Genomic DNA, 19,553 nt, shown 5'->3' with positions numbered 1-19,553 from the left:
CTGGGTCATTGCTGGGATGGGAGACCTGCAAGTAAAACAGAGCGCTGCAGGACAGAGTGCCGGTGAATCAATAGGGGGCACTGTTCCCTGACAGCCAGCTCTGGCCAGCAGCAGGGGATGCTGTGCTGTTGGGTGAGAGCTCACATCCTGACCACTGTGATCATTAAGGATCAGAAGAGGCAGGATTGTTAACCTGTAGTGTCCTGGCCAAATTCTAACTGTAGTTTGCCTTCCTCAAATCCCTCCAGCAGTGCCAGCTGGGTTCAGAGTGCTCCTTTGCTTCCTGCCCTAAACTGCTATGTTCTGTTGCCAGGCAGCTGCCATGTTCCTCCCCAGAGGTGGCCATAATGGTTGTGGCTGTATATGCAGCACTATCCTGCAAAACCCAGGTGTGGGTAGCGCCTGTTGACTCCAGTGCAGAGAAGGAAATGGAAAGGCACCTCAGCACTTTGGTCCTGGGGGGTAAAGCCCGACCTCCCCAGAGGCCCCCTCCCAGTCTAGGGGAAGGGAAAGCTAGGCTGAGGTTACCCCCTTGTCCAGGGGCCTTCTGCTTCTAGCCCTGGTTTGCATGGTGCCGTGAGCTGGGAGGGGCTGTGCCATGGCGGTGTTTTTAGCGGTGTCTCACTGCTGTTTGCCTTTTTCTCCTCTGCCCCCAGGCTCAGTGGATATCCGGGTACCCGATGACCCTGTGATCGCCCTCTTTGGTCGGGACACCGTCCTCCACTGCTCTTTCTTGCCTGACACCAGCTTCAGCCTGGCTGAGCTCAGCCTCATCTGGCAGCTGACGGACACCAAGCGGTTGGTGCACAGCTTTGCCAGTGGGCGGGACCAGCTGGCTGACCAGGGCAGCGGCTATGTCAACCGCACGGCCCTCTTCTACGAGGAGCTGCCCCGGGGCAATGTCTCGCTGCTGCTGCGGCGGGTGCAGATCTCCGATGAGGGCAGCTTCACCTGCTTTGTCCGGGTCCATAGCTACAGCAGCGCGGCGGTGACGCTACAGGTGGCCGGTGAGAGACGGGAGGAGGTGCTGGCTGTGGAGAGACACCTGGGCAGGCCCAGCCCCTCATGTCCCCCTGGCAGAGCCATGCTCACCTGGGGCTTACCCCAGGTTCGCCCTGCAATCTAGTGTCTCATCCCCTCACCCACTGCCCTCCCACAGCACCTGCTGTCCTGCTCTCCATAGTCCCCCCCTCTCCCGCTCCATCCCTTCCCCTGTTTTCCTACACGGTTCCTGTCTCTTTCCCCTCTTGCCTGACCCAGAGCCCAACCATGGGTGGGTGGGGGCTAGGAGGGTTCAGGGTCCTGAGCTGAGTTTTGTGATTCTCTCTTTCAATAAGGGCTGAGCTTGAACCCGAAATCCAACCTCCCCAGGTCTGGGAAGGGTTAGACATGGGGCTCCCCTACTTTGGCAATTTGGGCCCATCTCTACCCCGTCCCGCTGTACTCCCCTGCCCTGGAGAGCCCCTCTCAGATGCTGTGGGGATGGGGACAATTTAAATGATCTGGATAGCCTGCCTGACCTCCCTCCCCTGGGGAAAGCTGCTAGCCCCAGGAATCCATTGTGGAGCTCGGCTAAACAACTGCACCACAGAATCATAGAATATTAGGGTTGGAAGAGACCTCAGGAGGTCATCTAGTCCAACCCCCTGCTCAAAGCAGGACCAACACCAACTAAATCATCCCAGCCAAGGCTTTGTCAAGCCAGGCCTTAAAAACCTCTAAGGATGGAGATTCCACCACCTCCCTAGGTAACCCATTCCAGTGCTTCACCACCCTCCTAGTAAAATAGTGTTTCCCAATATCCAACCTAGACCTCCCCACTGCACCAAAATCCTGTAGCCGGCCCAGTGCAGTTAGCCCTCATGGGGATGCAGTCACAGCAGCTGGGTCGTTGATGCCGCCCAGCCTGGAGCATGTGAAGGGATGCCCCAGCCTGCCAGTCCCCCTTGGCTCACCCTAGCCTCTGATGTGCTAGATGCTGTTTGCTGTCCACAGAAACACGCTATGGGGAGGGGAGAGGGCGTACGTTCTCAGCCCCCAGGTCCCATTAGAGTGAATAGGTGTCATGTATATTGGGTTGGGGGTTAGACGCCATGAGCCAAACCAATGCCCAGCAAGAGGGCACAGAGGGGTTGCACTTTGTGGGGTATTTCTGCACAGCTCAGCGTTTTGCCTGGCAGGCTGTTAAGCTATCTGGGGCATCTGCAGCTCCCTCCCCCATCTCCAGCTCCGTGGATCAGCTTCTCCATGGCCTCCCAGCCGAGAGCATTGTGGGAAAGTTATCCTAGCATGCCCTTTGCTGTATTTCTGAGGCGCAGGGAAGGGGTGGGGTGGGAATGGTGCCCTAGGTCCCAGTGGTGTGATAACTATGGGGTGAGAAGGCCATGGGGGAGGAAGGGGAAATGACCTTGCATTATTCATCAGTGCCCACCTCTGGCCAGCTGGCTAACTTCCATTGCATCATACCGGCTCTCCTCTCCTTTTCAGCTTTGTATTCCAAGCCCAACTTGAACCTGGAGCCCAGCAAGAACCTGAAGCCAGGGGACCTAGTGACAGTGACCTGCCACGCCTTCCGCGGCTACCCTGCGGCCACGGTACTCTGGCAGGATGGCCAGGGCAACAACATCACAGAGAATGTCACCACCTCCCAGGTGGCCAATGAGGAAGGGCTCTTTGACGTGCAGAGTGTCCTCCAGGTGGTGCTGGAGCCCAACAGCACCTACTCCTGCCTGGTGCAGAACCCCGTGCTGCAGCAGGAGACCCACGCCTCTGTTACCATCACTGGTGAGCCGGGCAGGGTGTTATGGCGGGGATGGGCCTACTGCCCAACAGCCCTGGGCATCCAGAACTCAGATCCTCAGGCTGGAGCTTTGGCCTCCCAGATAAAACCTAGAGAAGGGTGAAGGTGGTCCTGGAAAATGAGGTCTGAGCCAAATCTTCCCCCTAGACGCCAGCCCAGCCTGTCAAGGGGCCCAGAGCTTGCCTAGGCAGCCGTCTTCCTGTCTTTCCTTTGGCTTCTTGGCCTCTTCCTGGCCTCCACGCCATGCTGCAGGAATCTGGCCCTCACTGGCTGATCTGAGTCTCTCTGATGTGCCACGCTTCAGGGGGATCTTGGGCTGAGTCAAGGGGAGTGCATGACAAATCATTCCACCAGCTGGACACCTGCGTCCATAGAGGGGCAGATGCTGGCCTGTGGAAGACACCCCACTTGGAAGGTGCAGCCTGGGAGGAGCAGGGGGGCAAAGGTGGCTTCACATCGCCTGCACTCTGGGCTGCTGCAGGGACGGAAGCAACCTTCACCGTAACTTGGAGTAGCCCAGAGGGTTGGTCTTATGGCAGCCTCCCCTGCACTGCTCAGCAGCCCCAAATCCCTGCGTTCTCTCCTACTCCTGGCATGCCACCAACACTGGGGCCTGAGGAGTGTGGTAGTGTGGGGCTGCTTATGCTGGGAGTTCTCCCTTGCCCCTATATGCTGCTTGAGAATCTGGCTCCTCGCCTCCATGTGCATCTCTACTCTGTCTGCAGTCCTGCCAGCTGCTTGTATGACAGACCTCCAGGGGATGCCTGGGAGCGAGGGGATGTGATGTGCATGGTTTGGTAGGTGGTGCTCTTCTCTCTGAGTCAGCATGGAGCTAGTGCCCAGCATGGCACCAGGGGGTGTATGCTGCCAGAGATGCAGTCCCAGCTGAAATGGAAATAGAGATCCTGACTGCTTGAGATCATTAAAGATCCTATTAGTAAAGCCCCAGCATTCTGCATAGATCTCAACTCAGGCAGTTACATTCCACCAACCTAAATCACCTCAGTATGTTTCAATAGGGTAAGGTGTTTTTCACTCTTTTTCTTACACTGTTGTGCAGCTGTGAGCTGTTAAAGAGTTGGTGTGTTCCACCCTAGAGGTAGCTGCAGTGATCCCTATGTGTTCACCACAGAGCACACTGGGAGCCTTGGGGCTGTAAGATTACTGTTAAGTTCCACTAACCATCCTAATAAGTAACTTCCCTGAGCAAATCCCTGCTATTCCTGGGCTACAAATATACCTATAATTACAGTAACCCTTCCAACCAGGAGCCTACCGTTTTCCAGTGTAACTCATGTCCTGGTTTCAGAGTAACAGCCGTGTTAGTCTGTATTTGCAAAAAGAAAAGGAGTACTTGTGGCACCTTAGAGACTAACCAATTTATTTGAGCATAAGCTTTCGTGAGCTACAGCTCACTTCATTGGATGCATACCGTGGAAACTGCAGAAGACATTATATACACACAGAGACCATGAAACAATACCTCCTCCCACCCCACTGTCCATCTATTACCAGCAGGACAGTGGGGTGGGAGGAGGTATTGTTTCATGGTCTCTGTGTGTATATAATGTCTTCTGCAGTTTCTACGGTATGCATCCGATGAAATGAGCTGTAGCTCACGAAAACTCATGCTCAAATAAATTGGTTAGTCTCTAAGGTGCCACAAGTACTCCTTTTCTTTTTTCATGTCCTGGTGAAGTTCCTGGGTAGTTCCGTTCAGCTAATATGGTGGCAGTTTGATTCCCACAGGCTGTCAGTGGCACCACTGGATTGTTGATGGCTGATTGTTCAGTGCTGTTCCCTCCACTTGATGACTGAGCGAGGAGGAGGAGGGAGTTGAGAAAACCGATTATAATATAAACAGGCCCAGTTTATTAAACACTGTTTATCGTACAGGAGGTTCTGCGCCGTAAGAGCATTGTTCAACTTAGCCACTTCCCTCTGAAAGTGTCTTGCTCTGCTGGCTCGATAAATAAAGAATTGTCACAGCTGGGGCTGCCAAGGGAGCACAGTCAGGGCTTGCTCAAGGAGACTGGCAACTGATAATACCAAGGTTGCAGACTAGTTCCCCATACAGGCCATCACTTGCAGTGCCTGTGCCCTGCGCAGGTTGTCTGCAGTGGGGCTTACACCTGGGGTGTGGATGCTGGATCTTAAAGCGTGACCTTCTACTACTTGAGCCAAATCCGAGCTGTCAGCCTAGGCTGCAGCAGGCTTAACCTGTGTATGGGCCCAGCCCCGGCTAGAGGGGATAAGAGTGCCACGCTGAGTGGGTGAGCAGGTTACACATGTGCCACCCCCTCCACCCAGCTGGGTGAGACTGACTGGCTGCAAGACAGCCCATGGCAGAGCAGCTCTTCTTACTGCAGCGTAATGGGCACGAGCCAGGCCCAGGACACATGAAGCACGGATCATGACTGTGGTATTGTGAGCCGGAGGGACCTAAGGAGAGTGGCCACAGTCCGCAGCCCTTAGCCGAAGGAGGACTGGCAAAGGAGAGCAGCAGTGCTGGGAGGGTTAGAGCCATCTGGGGCACGCAGAGTTCCTTGGTCGGCAGAGCTGTAACAGCCACACCTTCCCCCAGACCTCAGACCACGGGGCAGCACTAACCTTCCCCAGGGACTAGGGACCCCATCTGAAGGGGAGATAGGCAACAGTCCAGCCAGACCCTCTGTTCCACCTGGGTCTCTTGTCCAGCCACGGGTTGTGCTGTGGCTCAGCCCTTTACCGCCCTGAGACATAATCGGTGCCCCTCAGCCCCCTCGATGAAATTCACCCAGCCCTACAGTCCTGCTTGGCACCCCTTCCGGTCCCATTTCCTCTCCAAAACACACAACCACCCATCCAGCTGCTGCTGCTGGGGGACATGACTCCTGAGGAAACGGGTGTAGGGGTGCAATTTGTGTGGTGTGCTTCACCTAGAGCGATGGGTCAGGCTGCTCTGGGGTGCAGACGGTGCTGGCTGCCCCACTGTCCCCTGCCATCCCTGAAGAGGGAGCAGGGCTCAACCCCAGCTCTGGGAGGGCAGAGGGGAACGTTCATGTGGCTTTGCTCTTCCACCCTCCTCCTGTTTTCTTGGAGGAATCTTGCTCCCCTTCTCCTGGACACCTGTCGTGTTCCCCTGCTCTGTGGTCAGCTCCCCTCCCCCTCTCATTAGTGCCTAGATAGTCCAGACTCTGGGGGGATTGGGGATGTTCATGCTCCATTTTAAAGAGGAAAGCAAGGAGAACGGAGTGAATTTGGTCTGGAAGTAGCCAGGCGTCGTGGGTTGGCTACTCGTCCTGGGTCATTTTCTGCCCTTTGTGTTCCTGCTGCATGATTGAACTACCCCAGCTACTCCATTGGTAAAGGGGGTGCTTGAAATCTCTGCCCAGTTCTGGCCCCGGGCAGAGCCGCTCCCATTGTATGCAACGGGACCCAGGTGGGTCCCAGGCTCCTTTTCGTGGAAGCTGAGCTGGCAGGAGAAGTTCGACTTCTCAGTAAAATACTTTATGGGCCTATCTCAGTTGCGCAGGTGACTAGCTCGCAGCTGGGTTATAAAGGGCTTCCAATTGTCCTTGCTAGCTCTGCTTTTATAGCTGCCTTGGAGATCTTTATAACCTTGCACACTTACCGGTAACATTAATTTAGTGCTTAATTATCCTTTGTACACCACTTGCTGGGATGTGAAGGAGGGTCCCCGGTGGAGCATAAAGCTTTTGGCTAGATTCATGGCGCTCCTTCCAGCAAGCTAAGCACTGCTGTGCAGATGCTGGGCGGAGGATGGAGGACCAGGATTTCTTCCGTACAGACACAGCTAGTGCTAGGCACCACCACTAGAGGAATAGAGGTGGTGGGCTCAGGTGGCACCAGGGAACTGCATTCCCCGGGTCCCAGACCTCTGCTGAATGTCCCAGGGGAACGCGTGGGGAGGGCAGTGATGGGTGAGCGCTAGACAACACTCCTTGCAGAGCACTAATGGAATCTTGTCCAGCTGTGGTAAGCTGTGATTTCAGTGTAGTTACATGGGTTGAGCATGGGAGTGATGCCGTGCTGACTAAGATCCAGCATATGTCCTCTGCCGGAGAAGGGTGGACGTGTACTGAAGAGCACTCAGTGAGATGGTCGTTCTGCTTACTGAGTCGATAAGTCTCAAGCTGGAGTGCTGTTGCCTCCTCTCAGCGCCAAACATACGTCTGTGGTGTCTGGCTTCAGTCTGGTACCTGAGTGTGGGTGGTCACATATCATTCCAATAGCTCCAGCCTGCTGCTTCTTGGCTTGGGTGGCAGAGCCTGCCGGGTAAAGGTCCCAGAATCCTGACCTGTGAAGAGAAAGAGGGAGGATACAGACTACTTGTCCTCCCGAGGGGCCTGCTGTATAGGCTGGCTGAAGTGGATAAGCTTATTTCAGGGAGGACCAGGTGGTGCTGTTATAGTTATCCAAGTCTTTTTCTTGTGAGAAAAAGTCTTGGAACATGCCTTGGGAAGATATGCTGTGTTGTTGCTAGATTTTGGTGAGGTGAGATTCTGGGTAGAGTCAGTGTCTTGTGAAGAGGGAGCTGTGAGCGTTAGGAGAGATTTCTGTGTGCCTTGATCTCTGAGAGTTAATTCCTGAGGCAGCATGGCCCTCTGGGAACCAAACATTGGTGCTGAGCTGAGATTCTGAGGGGCTGATGTACAGGTAAATAAAAAAATTACACTTAGAATTTACCCGGATTTCACATAACTGATTTCTCTTCTACTGAGAAGCTGATCTGCAAGATCCTGGACTCCTGCTGTCTACCACTCAGTTGAGGGCAATTCTAGGCTCAGAATGGAATATTTATAAGAATAAAGGGCACCACTGGTTGTGAAGAACATGTATCTTCCCAGACTTTCAGCACTTCCTCTTAGAGCACTAAAGGAATGTGAGTGGATAGGGCTATAACTGCCCCAGACATGCAATTTTCTAGATGGGTTTGAACACCGCTGTTTATCGCTCTTTAATCCTCTCCCCATCCCCAGTAAGATTCGCAAACTCATTTCTCTTGAGCAAGGCCAACCTACTAAAGCAAGTGTGCAGCTTGTTGGCCAACCTATTGCAGAGCTAGACGGAGTCCCAAGGCTTGTCTCCTTTGAACAGAACTTCCCAGATGAAAGTTCTCCTGCAATAAGACAGGCCATGGCAAATCTCTGGGCTCATGAAGTTATCTGCACTATGCAGACACATCCCCTTGACGCTGCTATCCGGTCTGCCTGCCACTAGAGTTCCACCCTCAGATTGCTCAGCCTGTACCCTGGATTCTCTCTCTGCAGACTCTGGACAACAGAATTCTATGTCTGGAGAGAAAGCTTGGTTGGTATGTTCTCAGTAGAGCACACAACAGTCGGTTGTGTAACAGACTCACTGTTGAATCCATTGCCATTCATCATGTGCAGCCCACTTGAGGTTTCCCTTGGGAGTCGTGGTACTTTCCTAATGGAGTTGCCACCTCCATGTGTTTGTCCAATGGGCAAAATAATGATATGGCATTTACTCCCCCACATCCAATGCTCAAGTCCAGGATTCTCTTCTCCTCCAGCAGGCTCCGGGGCAGGACTCTGAGAATCAGAACTGCCCAGCGTTTTCTGTAGCTGGCTGGCAGCCCTTGCTCTGTGTCTCATGCATTTGATGTGTGTCCTGTCGTGCTGCTCTGGCATTGTACCCAGCTTTTTTTTCTCCTCCCTCCCAGCAGAGCAACCTTGCACCACAGAACTAATTGCTGGGCAAATTAGCATGTAAATGTAAACTCATTTGCTCCAGTTTTGTTTCCTGGGCAAGAGGGGTGTGTGTGTGTGTAGGGGAGACCGGTGTTGGGTTTGCTTCAGGTCCTTTGTGGCGGCTGCAGAGGTAGCAGGCTTTCCTGTGGCGGGACCATACGTACCTGTGTCCTATATACTCCACTCTCCTTTCTTCAGCAGCAGCCAGTGCCAGATACGTGCAAGCCACTGTAATTGACCTGCTTGTGCGATACCCTGCAGAGCCATGGGAAGAAATCCCTTCCTGATCCCTAAGGGCGATTGGCTGTTTCCCTGAAGCCTGAGGATTGAGGGGCCTTTTTGTTTTTAATCCCAGCTCGTGTAACCAGAGGTACTCCTGTATTCTCATTCCTCAAACAAAATCCAGATCTCTTATGACCAAAGCTACTCCTGATGATCAAGGAATTTGAAGACAAAATGGATGAAAAAAAGAATCTGCCTATTTATTTACTACTTGGCTGCCTCTGAAGGACTGGTGCCCAGGTCTGCATCTTCCTTTATTTAAAACAAACCCAGTGAGCTGTTTATTATTCAGGAGTAGCCCAAACACTTCCACTTTGTGTAACATCCCCATATCATGGGTTGTCAGCAGGCTTTGAACTTGGGACCTTTGGCACTATAAGCACAGGCCTCTGCTACCTGAGCTAAAAGAAAAACTGCACTAGTAGGCAGCTTTTTATCTTCTGTTTGGACCAGCTGCTAGAGGGAGCAGTCCGCTTAGCCAACATATTACACAGGCTGTAGAGTTGCTACAGTATTTGGGCCAATGCTGTACCATAATAGCAGCTCTAGCTCAATTCCTCCCTTCCCCCCGTAGATCATAGAATTATAGAATATCAGGGTTGGAAGGGACCTCAGGAGGTCATCTAGTCCAATCCCCTGCTCAAAGCAGGACCAAGCCCCAACTAAATCATCCCAGCCAGGGCTTTGTCAAGCCTGACCTTAAAAACTTCAAAGGAAGGAGATTCCACCACCTCCCTAGGTAACACATTCCAGTGTTTCACCACCCTCCTAGTGAAAAAGTTTTTCCTAATATCCAACCTAAACCTCCCCCACTGCAACTTGAGACCACACTCCTTGTTCTGTCATCTGCTTCCACTGAGAACAGTCTAGAGCCATCCTCTTCAGAACTCCCTTTCAGGTAGTTGAAAGCAGCTATCCAATCCCCCCTCATTCTTCTCTTCCGCAGAGTAAACAATCCCAGTTCCCTCAGCCTCTCCTCATAACTCATGTGTTCCAGTCCCCTAATCATTTTTGTTGCCCTCTGCTGGACGCTTTCCAGTTTTTCCATATCCTTCTTGTAGTGTGGGGCCCAAAACTGGACATAGTACTCCAGATGAGGCCTCACCAATGTCGAATAGAGGGGAATGATCACGTCCCTCGATCTGCTGGCAGTTCCCCTACTTATACATCCCAAAATGCCATTGGCCTTCTTGGCAACAAGGGCACACTGTTGACTCATATCCAGCTTCTCGTCCACTGTAACCCCTAGGTCCTTTTCTGCAGAACTGCTGCCTAGCCATTCAGTCCCTAGTCTGTAGCGGTGCATGGGATTCTTCAGTCCTAAGTGCAGGACTCTACACTTGTCCTTGTTGAACCTCATCAGATTTCTTTTGGCCCAATCCTCTAATTTGTCTAGGGCCCTCTGTATCCTATCCCTACCCTCCAGTGTACCCTCTTCCCAGTTGAGTGTCATCTGCAAACTTGCTGAGGGTGCAATCCACACCATCCTCCAGATCATTAACAAAGATATTGAACAAAACCGGCCCTAGGACCGACTCTTGGGTCACTCCATTTGATACCGGCTGCCAACTAGACATGGAGCCATTGATCACTACCCGTTGAGCCTGACAATCTAGCCAACTTTCTATCCACCTTATAATCCATTCGTCCAGCCCATACTTCTTTAACTTGCTGGCAAGAATCCTGTGGGAGACTGTGTCAAAAGCTTTGCTAAAGTCAAGGAACAACACGTCCGCTGCTTTTGTATATGCCCCAGCTTAGTTTCCGTGGCCAGATACCACCCCCAGCCCATGGGTGGCATGGGTGACCCACTGAGGTGCATGCCAGGACGTGCGTGAATACCTCTGAACCTGTGGTGGGAACGTGCCGTGCCTGCTCCTATCACTCACTGCTGGAGTTAGATTGCAGGGGAAGGATGAAGCAGCACCTGAGTCTCCTCTCCAGACTCCTAACATGAGACAGATCAGCATTTGATCTGAATGTATTAGTATAATTATTTAAAGGTTGATGAAGTGTTTTATGGAGTGACTCAACCAGCTGCTTTTCTGCGTTGCCTGCTGCATCCAGAACCATGGTGGAAGGTGGCAGTTAGAACATCCAAAGATCCAAATGGCCTGAGAGCACCACACGGTTCTACAGGTGCTGTTGAGATGGCTGAGAGGCTGCAGCTGGCCTAGTTTGACAAGCAGTCACCTGATCTACCACTAGCTAATCTAACTCTAAAGCCCCATCACCATGGGCACAAGGCCAAGGCACCCTGTAATAATACCTAGCTCTCACAAAGCCCTTTTCCCCTGTAGATCTTGAGGGAGGTGAGACTTGGCTCCATTTTATAGATGGGGAAACTGAGGTACAGGGCGGTGAAGCCTAAGTCCAGGCAGCAGGCCAGTGGCAGAGCTGGGACTAGAACCCAACTCTCCTGAGTGCTAGTTGATACTCTATCCACTAGGCCATGCTGCCTCACTTAAAGCCCACTTCAGCCATATGGGATGGAATGAGGAAATTAGCAGTTCTGAGAAGCATCTTTGCAGATGATTGCTGATGGTGAGGCACTTGTAGCATATTCTAAATGATGGGACCAATCCTCACACTATCTTCCCCAGCAAACTTCACCAGAACATGCAGCATATCCCGTAGGATGCACTGCAGTCTCTCTTCCTCTGCTATGCTGAGAGCTAGAGTGTGTTCTTCTAAATACTATTTAATGAACCCCGAAGAGAGAAAGTTAAACATATTAACCCAGTAGCATGAACTGTGGTTAAAGTACTGTCACAGCAAACAGCTTTCCTCTATCTAATTTATACAGACACACATCCGCCTCTGCCTTCTCATCTTCACTCACTCTTAGGATAGTTTAGGTCTTGGCTGTACCAGGAGCGACTCCCCCTTCTTGTTGTTAGCAGTTTGGACCAATCCTGCTCTGAAGAGTTTTTAGCTGCAACCATAGGCAGGACTAACCCCCGGTCAGCACCAACAGCTGGGCCTGGCTTTGATCTCAATTGTACACGCTTTCGTCTTTACGGTACTTTTGCAATTAAGCCATTTTCAGTATTAGTTCAGGCTACACCCACTGCTCAGGCAAATGGCGTTTAGCTAAGCTGGCAGGATGGGGTCTTTGGTACTTGGCTGTCCCCCATTACCATGTCATTGGAACACCTCATAAACTTTAGCATCCCTGGGAGGCAGGGCTGTTCTCATTGTACAGATGGGGAAACCGAGGCACAGAGAGAGAGTGACTTGCTCACGGTCACACAGGATGATGATGGGAGAGCAGCAACTTGAACCCAGATCTCCAGATCTCCCTAACCACTGGGCCATCCTAGCTCTCACATCGAGAACCCATTTTCCCTGCAACTAGCTGGCGGGGCGCTTCATTCACCAGGGCTGCTGAGCCAACGCTTTTCAACATTATTAAACCCATGCAGATTTTCCTTTTGTGCTGAAGTTTATGGTTATAAGCAAATTATTTGTGATTATGCAAATTAGGCTATTTCGCATAAAACATTACACCGAGGCTGCACAAAGCAGTGACTGAGAGAACTTAGAAACCAGGTGGTTTTGAATGGCTTTTTGAGAACCGCAGTTCTCACACACTTTTTTTTTTTTTTTTTTTATTGCTACATATTTTTGGGAGTGACTCGTTCTCTCCTTTTGGCTTGGTTCAAGATCTCTCAGCTGAATGAGTCAGCTGCAGGCCTGGCGGCCATCCACATTCTGTGTAATGTGTGCACCCATGACCCCATGGTGGGAGTGTTTTTGCACCAGTCATTGTGTTTGACTGAGGTAGTCTGAAATGCAAGTAACTGGCGGAGGAAGTCAGCCTAACCCACCTAAAACACGCTCTGCCGTGGGGAGAGGAGACCCTCTGAACTGACTGCCTTTTTCCTTAGTACTCTGGGCATCAGCTGGCCTCGCCCCCTCGTGGCAGAGCAGGGTAGGAATGGGTGATAAAATCAGACTCCCCCATATTTACCCCAAAGCCCCCATCACTCTATTTCTGAGGTGTCCGTAGCTGGGCTGGCTTCCCAGAAGCAGGAGGTGCTGGAAGGCCGCCTGTTCTGGTCAGATTTCCCACTCTGCTCTGCACACTCCGAGACTCGGAGATGAACCCTGACTTAGGGCTGTGTCATCCCCACTGAGCCACCTCCACCTTTTTGCGGACTGCCCATCGCCGCAGCAAGGGGGACTGCGATAGCTCCTGAGCTCTGGGGGCCACTGAGATCCCCCCGGGCTCTGGCCTGGGATCATCTCCCTTGATGCACTCAGGCATTGACTCAGTACATGCCTAACTCCAAGCACGTGAGTTGTCCCATTGAAGGCAGTGGCAGTGCTCCCCAGCTTGCAGTTCGGTGTGTGCTCTAGTACCTTGCTAATGGGGGAGGCACAGGACAAAGAGCCCCTCAGTGTCTCTGTCCCACCAAACGCCCTTCCCATAGGAGGGGAGCAAGGAGCCAGGGCATAGCTTTTGGCATTCCTCTGGGATGTGCTCCCTCTCTCTCTGTAGCAGCAGCACTGACCATGGTGGCATTTCTGTTTTTCTCTCTGAAGGCCAGCACCTCACCTTCCCTGCCGTGGCTCTCTGGGTGACCGTGGGACTCGCTATCTGCATCTTGGGGCTACTGGGCGCCCTGGCTTACGTGTGCCGGAAGAAAATTCGCCAGAGCTGCAAGGAAGAGGAAGAGAATGCCGGTAAGGAGCCCAGAGCCTGGAGCATGCTCTCTCTCTCTCTCTGTCTCTCTCGTGTGTGTGTGTGTGTGTGTGTATGGCGAGGGTGTGAATTCTCAGAGTCCTGTCTGCTCCGAGCCCAGAGGGCCTGTCAAGGTTCTCAGCCTTAACAGTTAGTCCTGCCTCTCTTATAGAATATCAGGGTTGGAAGGGACCACAGGAGGTCATCTAGTCCAACCCCCTGCTCAAAGCAGGGCCAATCCCCAATTTTTGTCCCAGATCCCTAAATGGCCCCCTCAAGGATTGAACTCTCAACCCTGGTTTAAGCAGGCTAATGCTCAAACCCCTGAGCTATCCCTCCCCCCTGGAAGACTTTTTGTAGATGTTCAGGTGTTCTGCCCAGGAATCTGAAAATATGGCCACATCGTCAAGGTAGGCGACTGCATATTCTCCTAATCCCACTAGGAGACCATCTACAAGTCTTTGGAAGGTGGCGGGTGCATTCCGCAGCCCGAGAGGGAATACATTAAATTCATACAGCCCGACCTGTGTGGTGAAGGCTGACTTTTCCTTGGCGGATTCATCTAGCGGTACCTGCCAGTACCCCTTGGTTAATGTGGTAGGCATGTCGGGTAAATGACACGTCTGGTTTCCATCTTAGGGCTCTGATCCGCCGACGGGAATCCTCGGGTGTTAGCCCCATTCTGACTCTCGCCTTGGTTTTAAACAGTTCATACTTGTTCATGTGTTCCTTAGGCATTTCAGCCGCCACCTCAGCTAAGGGTCCACTGAGCTGCAGCCTCAGCTCTACCATGTATTGGTCTGTAGAGATGCTATACCCAAGGCAGGCCCTTTTGAAGTTTTCTAAGAAGGCCTCGGTATCATCGCCTGCCTTGTAGGTGGGGAACTTCCTGGGATGTGAAATGGTACCTGGAGAAGGATTGCTATTCTGCTGAGCCTTTGCCTTCTCTATCTCCAGGGATGCTTCCTCTCTTTTTCCTTTTCCTCCATTTCTTTTTCCTTTGCCTCCATAGCTCTCCTGTGGGCAGCCTCTTTGGCTGTTTCTGTTTTGGGCTCTGTCATGTTTGCCTCTCTATTTTTAACTAACTTTACACCCGAGAGTTAGAAATAAAACAAACAAAAAACTTGGCTTGTAAAATTTTGCTGTGCTGTAACCAGATACCTATGTTCTCTGACAGTGATTGTCAGCCTACAGAAAAATCCTTAAAAAAACCCCTAACACCTTTGTCTCCAGGCAAATAGACAGAAAACTCCTCTAGTTGCTCTTAGGTAAAAAAAATCTTCTTCAGGTCTGTGAAGACTTGTGACTTTCCCTGCAGGAGGTTAACTACCCTGCCTTTTGGTAGAGAAAACTCCAGCTCACAAAAGACAATTCCCTTTTGTCTCTGCTCTGGACCCCAAGCAGAGACAAAAAAAAAAAATTTAACTGCTTTCAGCTGAAAACCTGCTTTCCAGCGGCCCAAAGGGGAAAAAAAATCCCTTTTTAAAATCTGTGCTTCTTGTTCAAAAAATCTCAAATTGATCTCAAAATGATTTTAAGTTAATCCCACTGCTTCCACCATGTCAAGGTTCCTTCCCAACTCTGAACTCTAGGGTACAGATGTGGGGACCTGCATGAAAACCCCCAAGCTTATTTTTACCAGCTTAGATTAAAACTTCTCCAAGGTACAAACTATTTTACCTTTTGCCCTTGGACTTTATTGCTGCCACCACCAAGCGTCTAACAAATATATAACAGGGAAAGAGCCCACTTGGAAATGTCTTTCCCCCCAGAATCCTCCCAAACCCTACACCCCCTTTCCTGGGGAAGGCTTGATAAAAATCCTCACCAATTTGCATAGGTGAACACAGACCCAAACCTTTGGATCTTAAGAACAATGAAAAAGCAATCAGGTTCTTAGAAGAATTTTAATTGAAGAAAAAGTAAAAGAATCACCTCTGTAAAATCAGGATGATAAATACCTTTCAGAGTAATCAGATTCAAAATGTTGAGAGTCCCTCTAGGCAAAACCTTAAGTTACAAAAAGACACAAAAAAAGGAATATACATTTTATCTATGTATATGCACAGCTTATTTTATCAGCCATTTAAACAAACCAGAATCTAAGGCATATCTAGCTAGATTACTTACTAAGTTCTAAGACTCCATTCCTTTCTGTTCCCGGCAAAAGCCTCACACAGACAGAGAGAACCTTTGTTTCCCCCCCCTCCAGCTTTGAAAGTATCTTGTCTCCTCATTGGTCATTTTGGTCAGGTGCCAGCGAGGTTATCCTAGCTTCTTAACCCTTTACAGGTGAAAGGGTTTTTCCTCTGGCCAGGAGGGATTTTAAAGGTGTTTACCCTTCCCTTTATATTTATGACAGGGCCCAATTCAGGATAGCACTTATGCACGGGCTTGAGTCCCTCTGAATTCAATGGGCTCAGCGATTCTGCTGCTTGGGAGATGTAGGCAGTTTCCACTCCCTTTGTCCTGGCGTGCTTGAAGCACTTTGGGGAGGAAGATGCTGGGCTTCTGGCAGATCTGATGCCCATCTCCCTGGCTGTGACTTCCCTGCTGAGGGCAGTTTTGATGTTGCTGGCCTGGGAGGAGCTGGTTATTCCAAATGTTACTGAGTGGGTGGAGAAAACCTCCTGAACTATGGATGACCACCACTACCTACACCTCTAAGGATGAGCCCAGCTCCAGGGAATTCGCCCTGCTGCAGGCAGCTGTGGGCGGTGGAGAATGCAGTATGCACACAGTGCCTGGGGGAAACTTTACCACTCAAAGGCCTCTAATTGTGTCAGTGTAGGGTGAAAGGCTCTGCCAATGGTGAGAAGCCCTGTATGCTGGAGACGATAGAGGGGTGTTTATGTGGCAGCCCAGCTTGGAGCAGAGCTGTGAGGGTTTTGCTAAGTGAGAGGCAGTAGGGTGTTGGGTGTGAAATTCTCCCACTCTGCTTGATGGATGGTCGTAAGCCGCCAGCTCCACTATCCCCAGACCTGTGACATGGCCAATGGGGAGGTACCAATAGCTACATGTCCATGTGTGTTTCACTGCTGCCTGATTTCAGCAAGGCTCTGTCCAGGAACGTACCCCAAGGGCTCTCACCGCCCTCTGGGCGGGCAGGAGGTTTGCAGGCAGCTTCCGGCAGGAGCCTGGGTTAGAGTGAATTTAGTGAACTTAAATGTGAGCAATATGGGGTCTGTTCAGGCCGGTGCTGCTCAAACTCGCACACTGTACCTCCTGCCTGTGCCCTGGAACCCCACCCTCTCTGCCCTAGTCTGCACACACCCTGCTGTTCCAGTCCTGGTGCCAGCGCATCGCAGCACTGGTCCCTCTACTGTGCCAGCCAGCTGAGCTGCGGCTGGAGGTTTGAGCGCCTGGCGGAGCTGGGTATGGGAAGGTTGCCATAGTGCCGGCCTGCCTTGTACCTGACTCCATGGAGAGCTAATGGCCTATTGAGCTCCTGTGTGCCTCCAGCACCCCCTAACTCATTTGAAATAGCCTATGGCATGTGCTCTGCTTTCCTTACCCCCCACGGGAGGGGCTAGTGCCCCCCTCTGGGGGACCCAGCTGTGCCAGAGGGGTGCAGCCTCCCAACTCCAGTCCCGCTTGCTTTTGAAGTGTCTTTCTTCCCCCACCTGGCACTGATTGCTTTCGCAATCACCATCATCTCACGGTGGGGGAAGGAAACACTTGCAGATGAGCTGCATTCTGCCGGATCAACCCTCTGTTGGGCTGCACACCTGGGGGCAAGGGGTGAGAACGAGGCAGGCCAGTCCAAGAACCCTGTGCCATCTATCAGCGGGAGGTGACAGAAGATCAAGGAGCCCATGTGTACATAGGGATGGTTGTGGCTGCTGGGTTTGTGTTGCAAAGTCTCAGGGGTTTGTCTGGTAGCCCTAGCCAATGTGTTGCCTGTGCTGATATTGCAGTACCACGGGAGGGAGGCCCATACTACAGGAATGGGCCTGCCCACAACACTCTCTGCGCCTTGTGTGTCTCTGCTGCTCTCCGGACATGTGTCTGCAGCATGTGTAGGGATACCCAGGCTAGCTTGATCAAAGCTCAGGGTCCTGCAGGGGCAGGGCTAAGTCCAGCTGCCATAGCTTTACTGCTGGATCAAAGCCAGCTTGGGTCTGTCTACACATGTTGCAATCACACATCTTGATTGCTGTCTAGACATGCCCATTGAATGGCCAGGTGCAGTGCCCCCATGTGAGAGAGAAGAAAGGGGGCTCATTTGTACTGCTATTGAATTCAGGCTGCTGGACCCAGACAGGATCCTGTGGTTTGCAGAAGGGAGTGCTGGGGACTGCAGCACAGCAGGGGACTGAAACACCCGAGAATCCTCCAGGGTACCAGGAGAGCAGGATGCTTACCTGGCGCAGACCCCTGTCTTCTCACAGTCAGGGAGTGCATTGTGAGAGGGCCTCAGGCTTGCTGCCTTCCATGTGGCCCAGACACAAGGCAATTTGAATATCAAGGCTCCTGGCACTGATGAATGGCCCTTTCAATCAATAGCAATGGAATGTTGCCAAGGTACGGAGAAGTCTCAGGGTGAGCCCTTCTGTATGGCTCTCTGGCTTCCAAAAATGGCATCATGCCTCGGAAGTTAACACAGCCAGAATTTCCCTGGAAAGTAGCAGTGCTGGAGGGCTGCCATGTTTGAGTAGCTGCATCCCTACAGACCCCTGAGCTGTCTGCGCAGCCACATGCATGCAGCATTGCAGACAGAACCCAGCACACTGGAGTGAAAACAGCTGCTGGCACGAGCAGTAGGGCTTTTATCTTCTTTAGGCCTCCAGCCACTAGAAGGCCATGGTAAATACACATACACTAACTAGCACTTTCAGTAGCAGGTTTACCTACAACCCATGCTGGCTGCTGCACCCAGGCACCTGCTACATTGAATGGAACAGATGTGGGGAGAGTGCAGGTTTGTGTTTGGCAAAGGGGTACTACTGTGGGAGGGAAGTGGAATGGAGGAACTGGTTTAATATTACAAATGATGCTAACTTCTAGTCCCAGTGCCATCTGGGTTGTGGATAAATTCACAGCCTGTCGCAAAAAGGAGAGAGGGGGGGGGAAAAAGAAACCAGGGATGGGAGGGGAGGAATTGCCCATCAATAAAATCTGTGAAAATGTTTAAATGTCCGTAAAAACTGGCAAAATAATCTAAGAATTCTTCTACCGCCTCCTTAATCCTCTGCCGTGAACTCAGCAGAGAACTGAATAAAGGCACAGAGAGTGGAAGCAAGGTGTGTATTTCCTATGCTCCAGCACCGATTCCCTGCTCTAAATGGACCAGGGAAAATCACCCAGCAGTGATGGGTTCTGTAAATGACACACTGGGTTCTTTAGACTGGGAGTTCAGGCTCTTGGGTGCTGGGCTCTGCCCTGACTTGAGGTGAGCCTTAGGGATGGAGCACAGGACTGAGAAGACCTGTGTTCTGTTTGTACCTCTGCTACTGGTTAGTTGGGTGATCTTGGGCCAGTCACTTCACTTCCCCGGGCCTCAGTTTCTCCATCTGTAAAATGGAGATAATGATACTCCTTTGTAAAGTGTTACATGTAGAAAGTGTTTCCAGCTGTGAAATGTCCCCACCTCCCAGAAGGGTTGGGAGGCATAACTCATTCCAGGGTTTTGAAATCCCTAGATGAAAGATGCTGGAAAAGGGGCAAACTAGTGTTCCACCTCTACCAGAAGGCTGAATCAAAATGACTGAGAGGCAGGTTTCTGGGTTACATGGCTGGTTTTTCAGTCAAGTCACATTTAGTGGTAGTATTTTTGTGGGGGCGGCTGGGTGAAAGCTTGCAATGCTGCTACTACAAAGTGGGACCAAAGAAATTGGACCACAGGATTTAATCCCTTTTAGTGCGATGCCCCAGTTAGCCCAAGCTGGGTTCCTACTCTCTGGGGTCGTAATAGATGCACCAGGTATCTCTCCTCTCCGCAGCCATGTGCATTCCCAGAGTTTGGATGCACCCTATGCCAAGGAGGGTGTCCTGTGTTGTCCACACGTGTCTGCCTAACCACAGCTGTGGGGCAAGGACCCAAGTTAGCAGCAGCAGTCTATCCCCT

The 19,553-nt window shown here is 51.5% G+C and overlaps 1 protein-coding gene across 1 annotated transcript in view; it reads left to right on the top strand.

The window, feature by feature from the left end:
* The first annotated feature begins 347 nt into the window (after window positions 1–347).
* The window catches only part of CD276 (CD276 molecule), a 72,366-nt gene continuing 53,160 nt past the window's right edge, over window positions 348–19,553 (top strand). Inside the window, exons 1-4 of the mRNA XM_077828833.1 lie at window positions 348–462; window positions 657–1,007; window positions 2,488–2,784; window positions 13,348–13,488. Of these exons, the coding sequence (XP_077684959.1) occupies window positions 348–462; window positions 657–1,007; window positions 2,488–2,784; window positions 13,348–13,488 (904 nt within the window). The remainder of the gene's footprint in view (window positions 463–656; window positions 1,008–2,487; window positions 2,785–13,347; window positions 13,489–19,553) is intronic.

The sequence above is a fragment of the Eretmochelys imbricata genome, chromosome 10 (genome assembly GCF_965152235.1).
Source record: "Eretmochelys imbricata isolate rEreImb1 chromosome 10, rEreImb1.hap1, whole genome shotgun sequence".
Taxonomy (NCBI): domain Eukaryota; kingdom Metazoa; phylum Chordata; order Testudines; family Cheloniidae; genus Eretmochelys; species Eretmochelys imbricata.
Note: the sequence above shows the minus strand (reverse complement) of the source record. Positions and strands in the feature narration are given on the sequence as shown.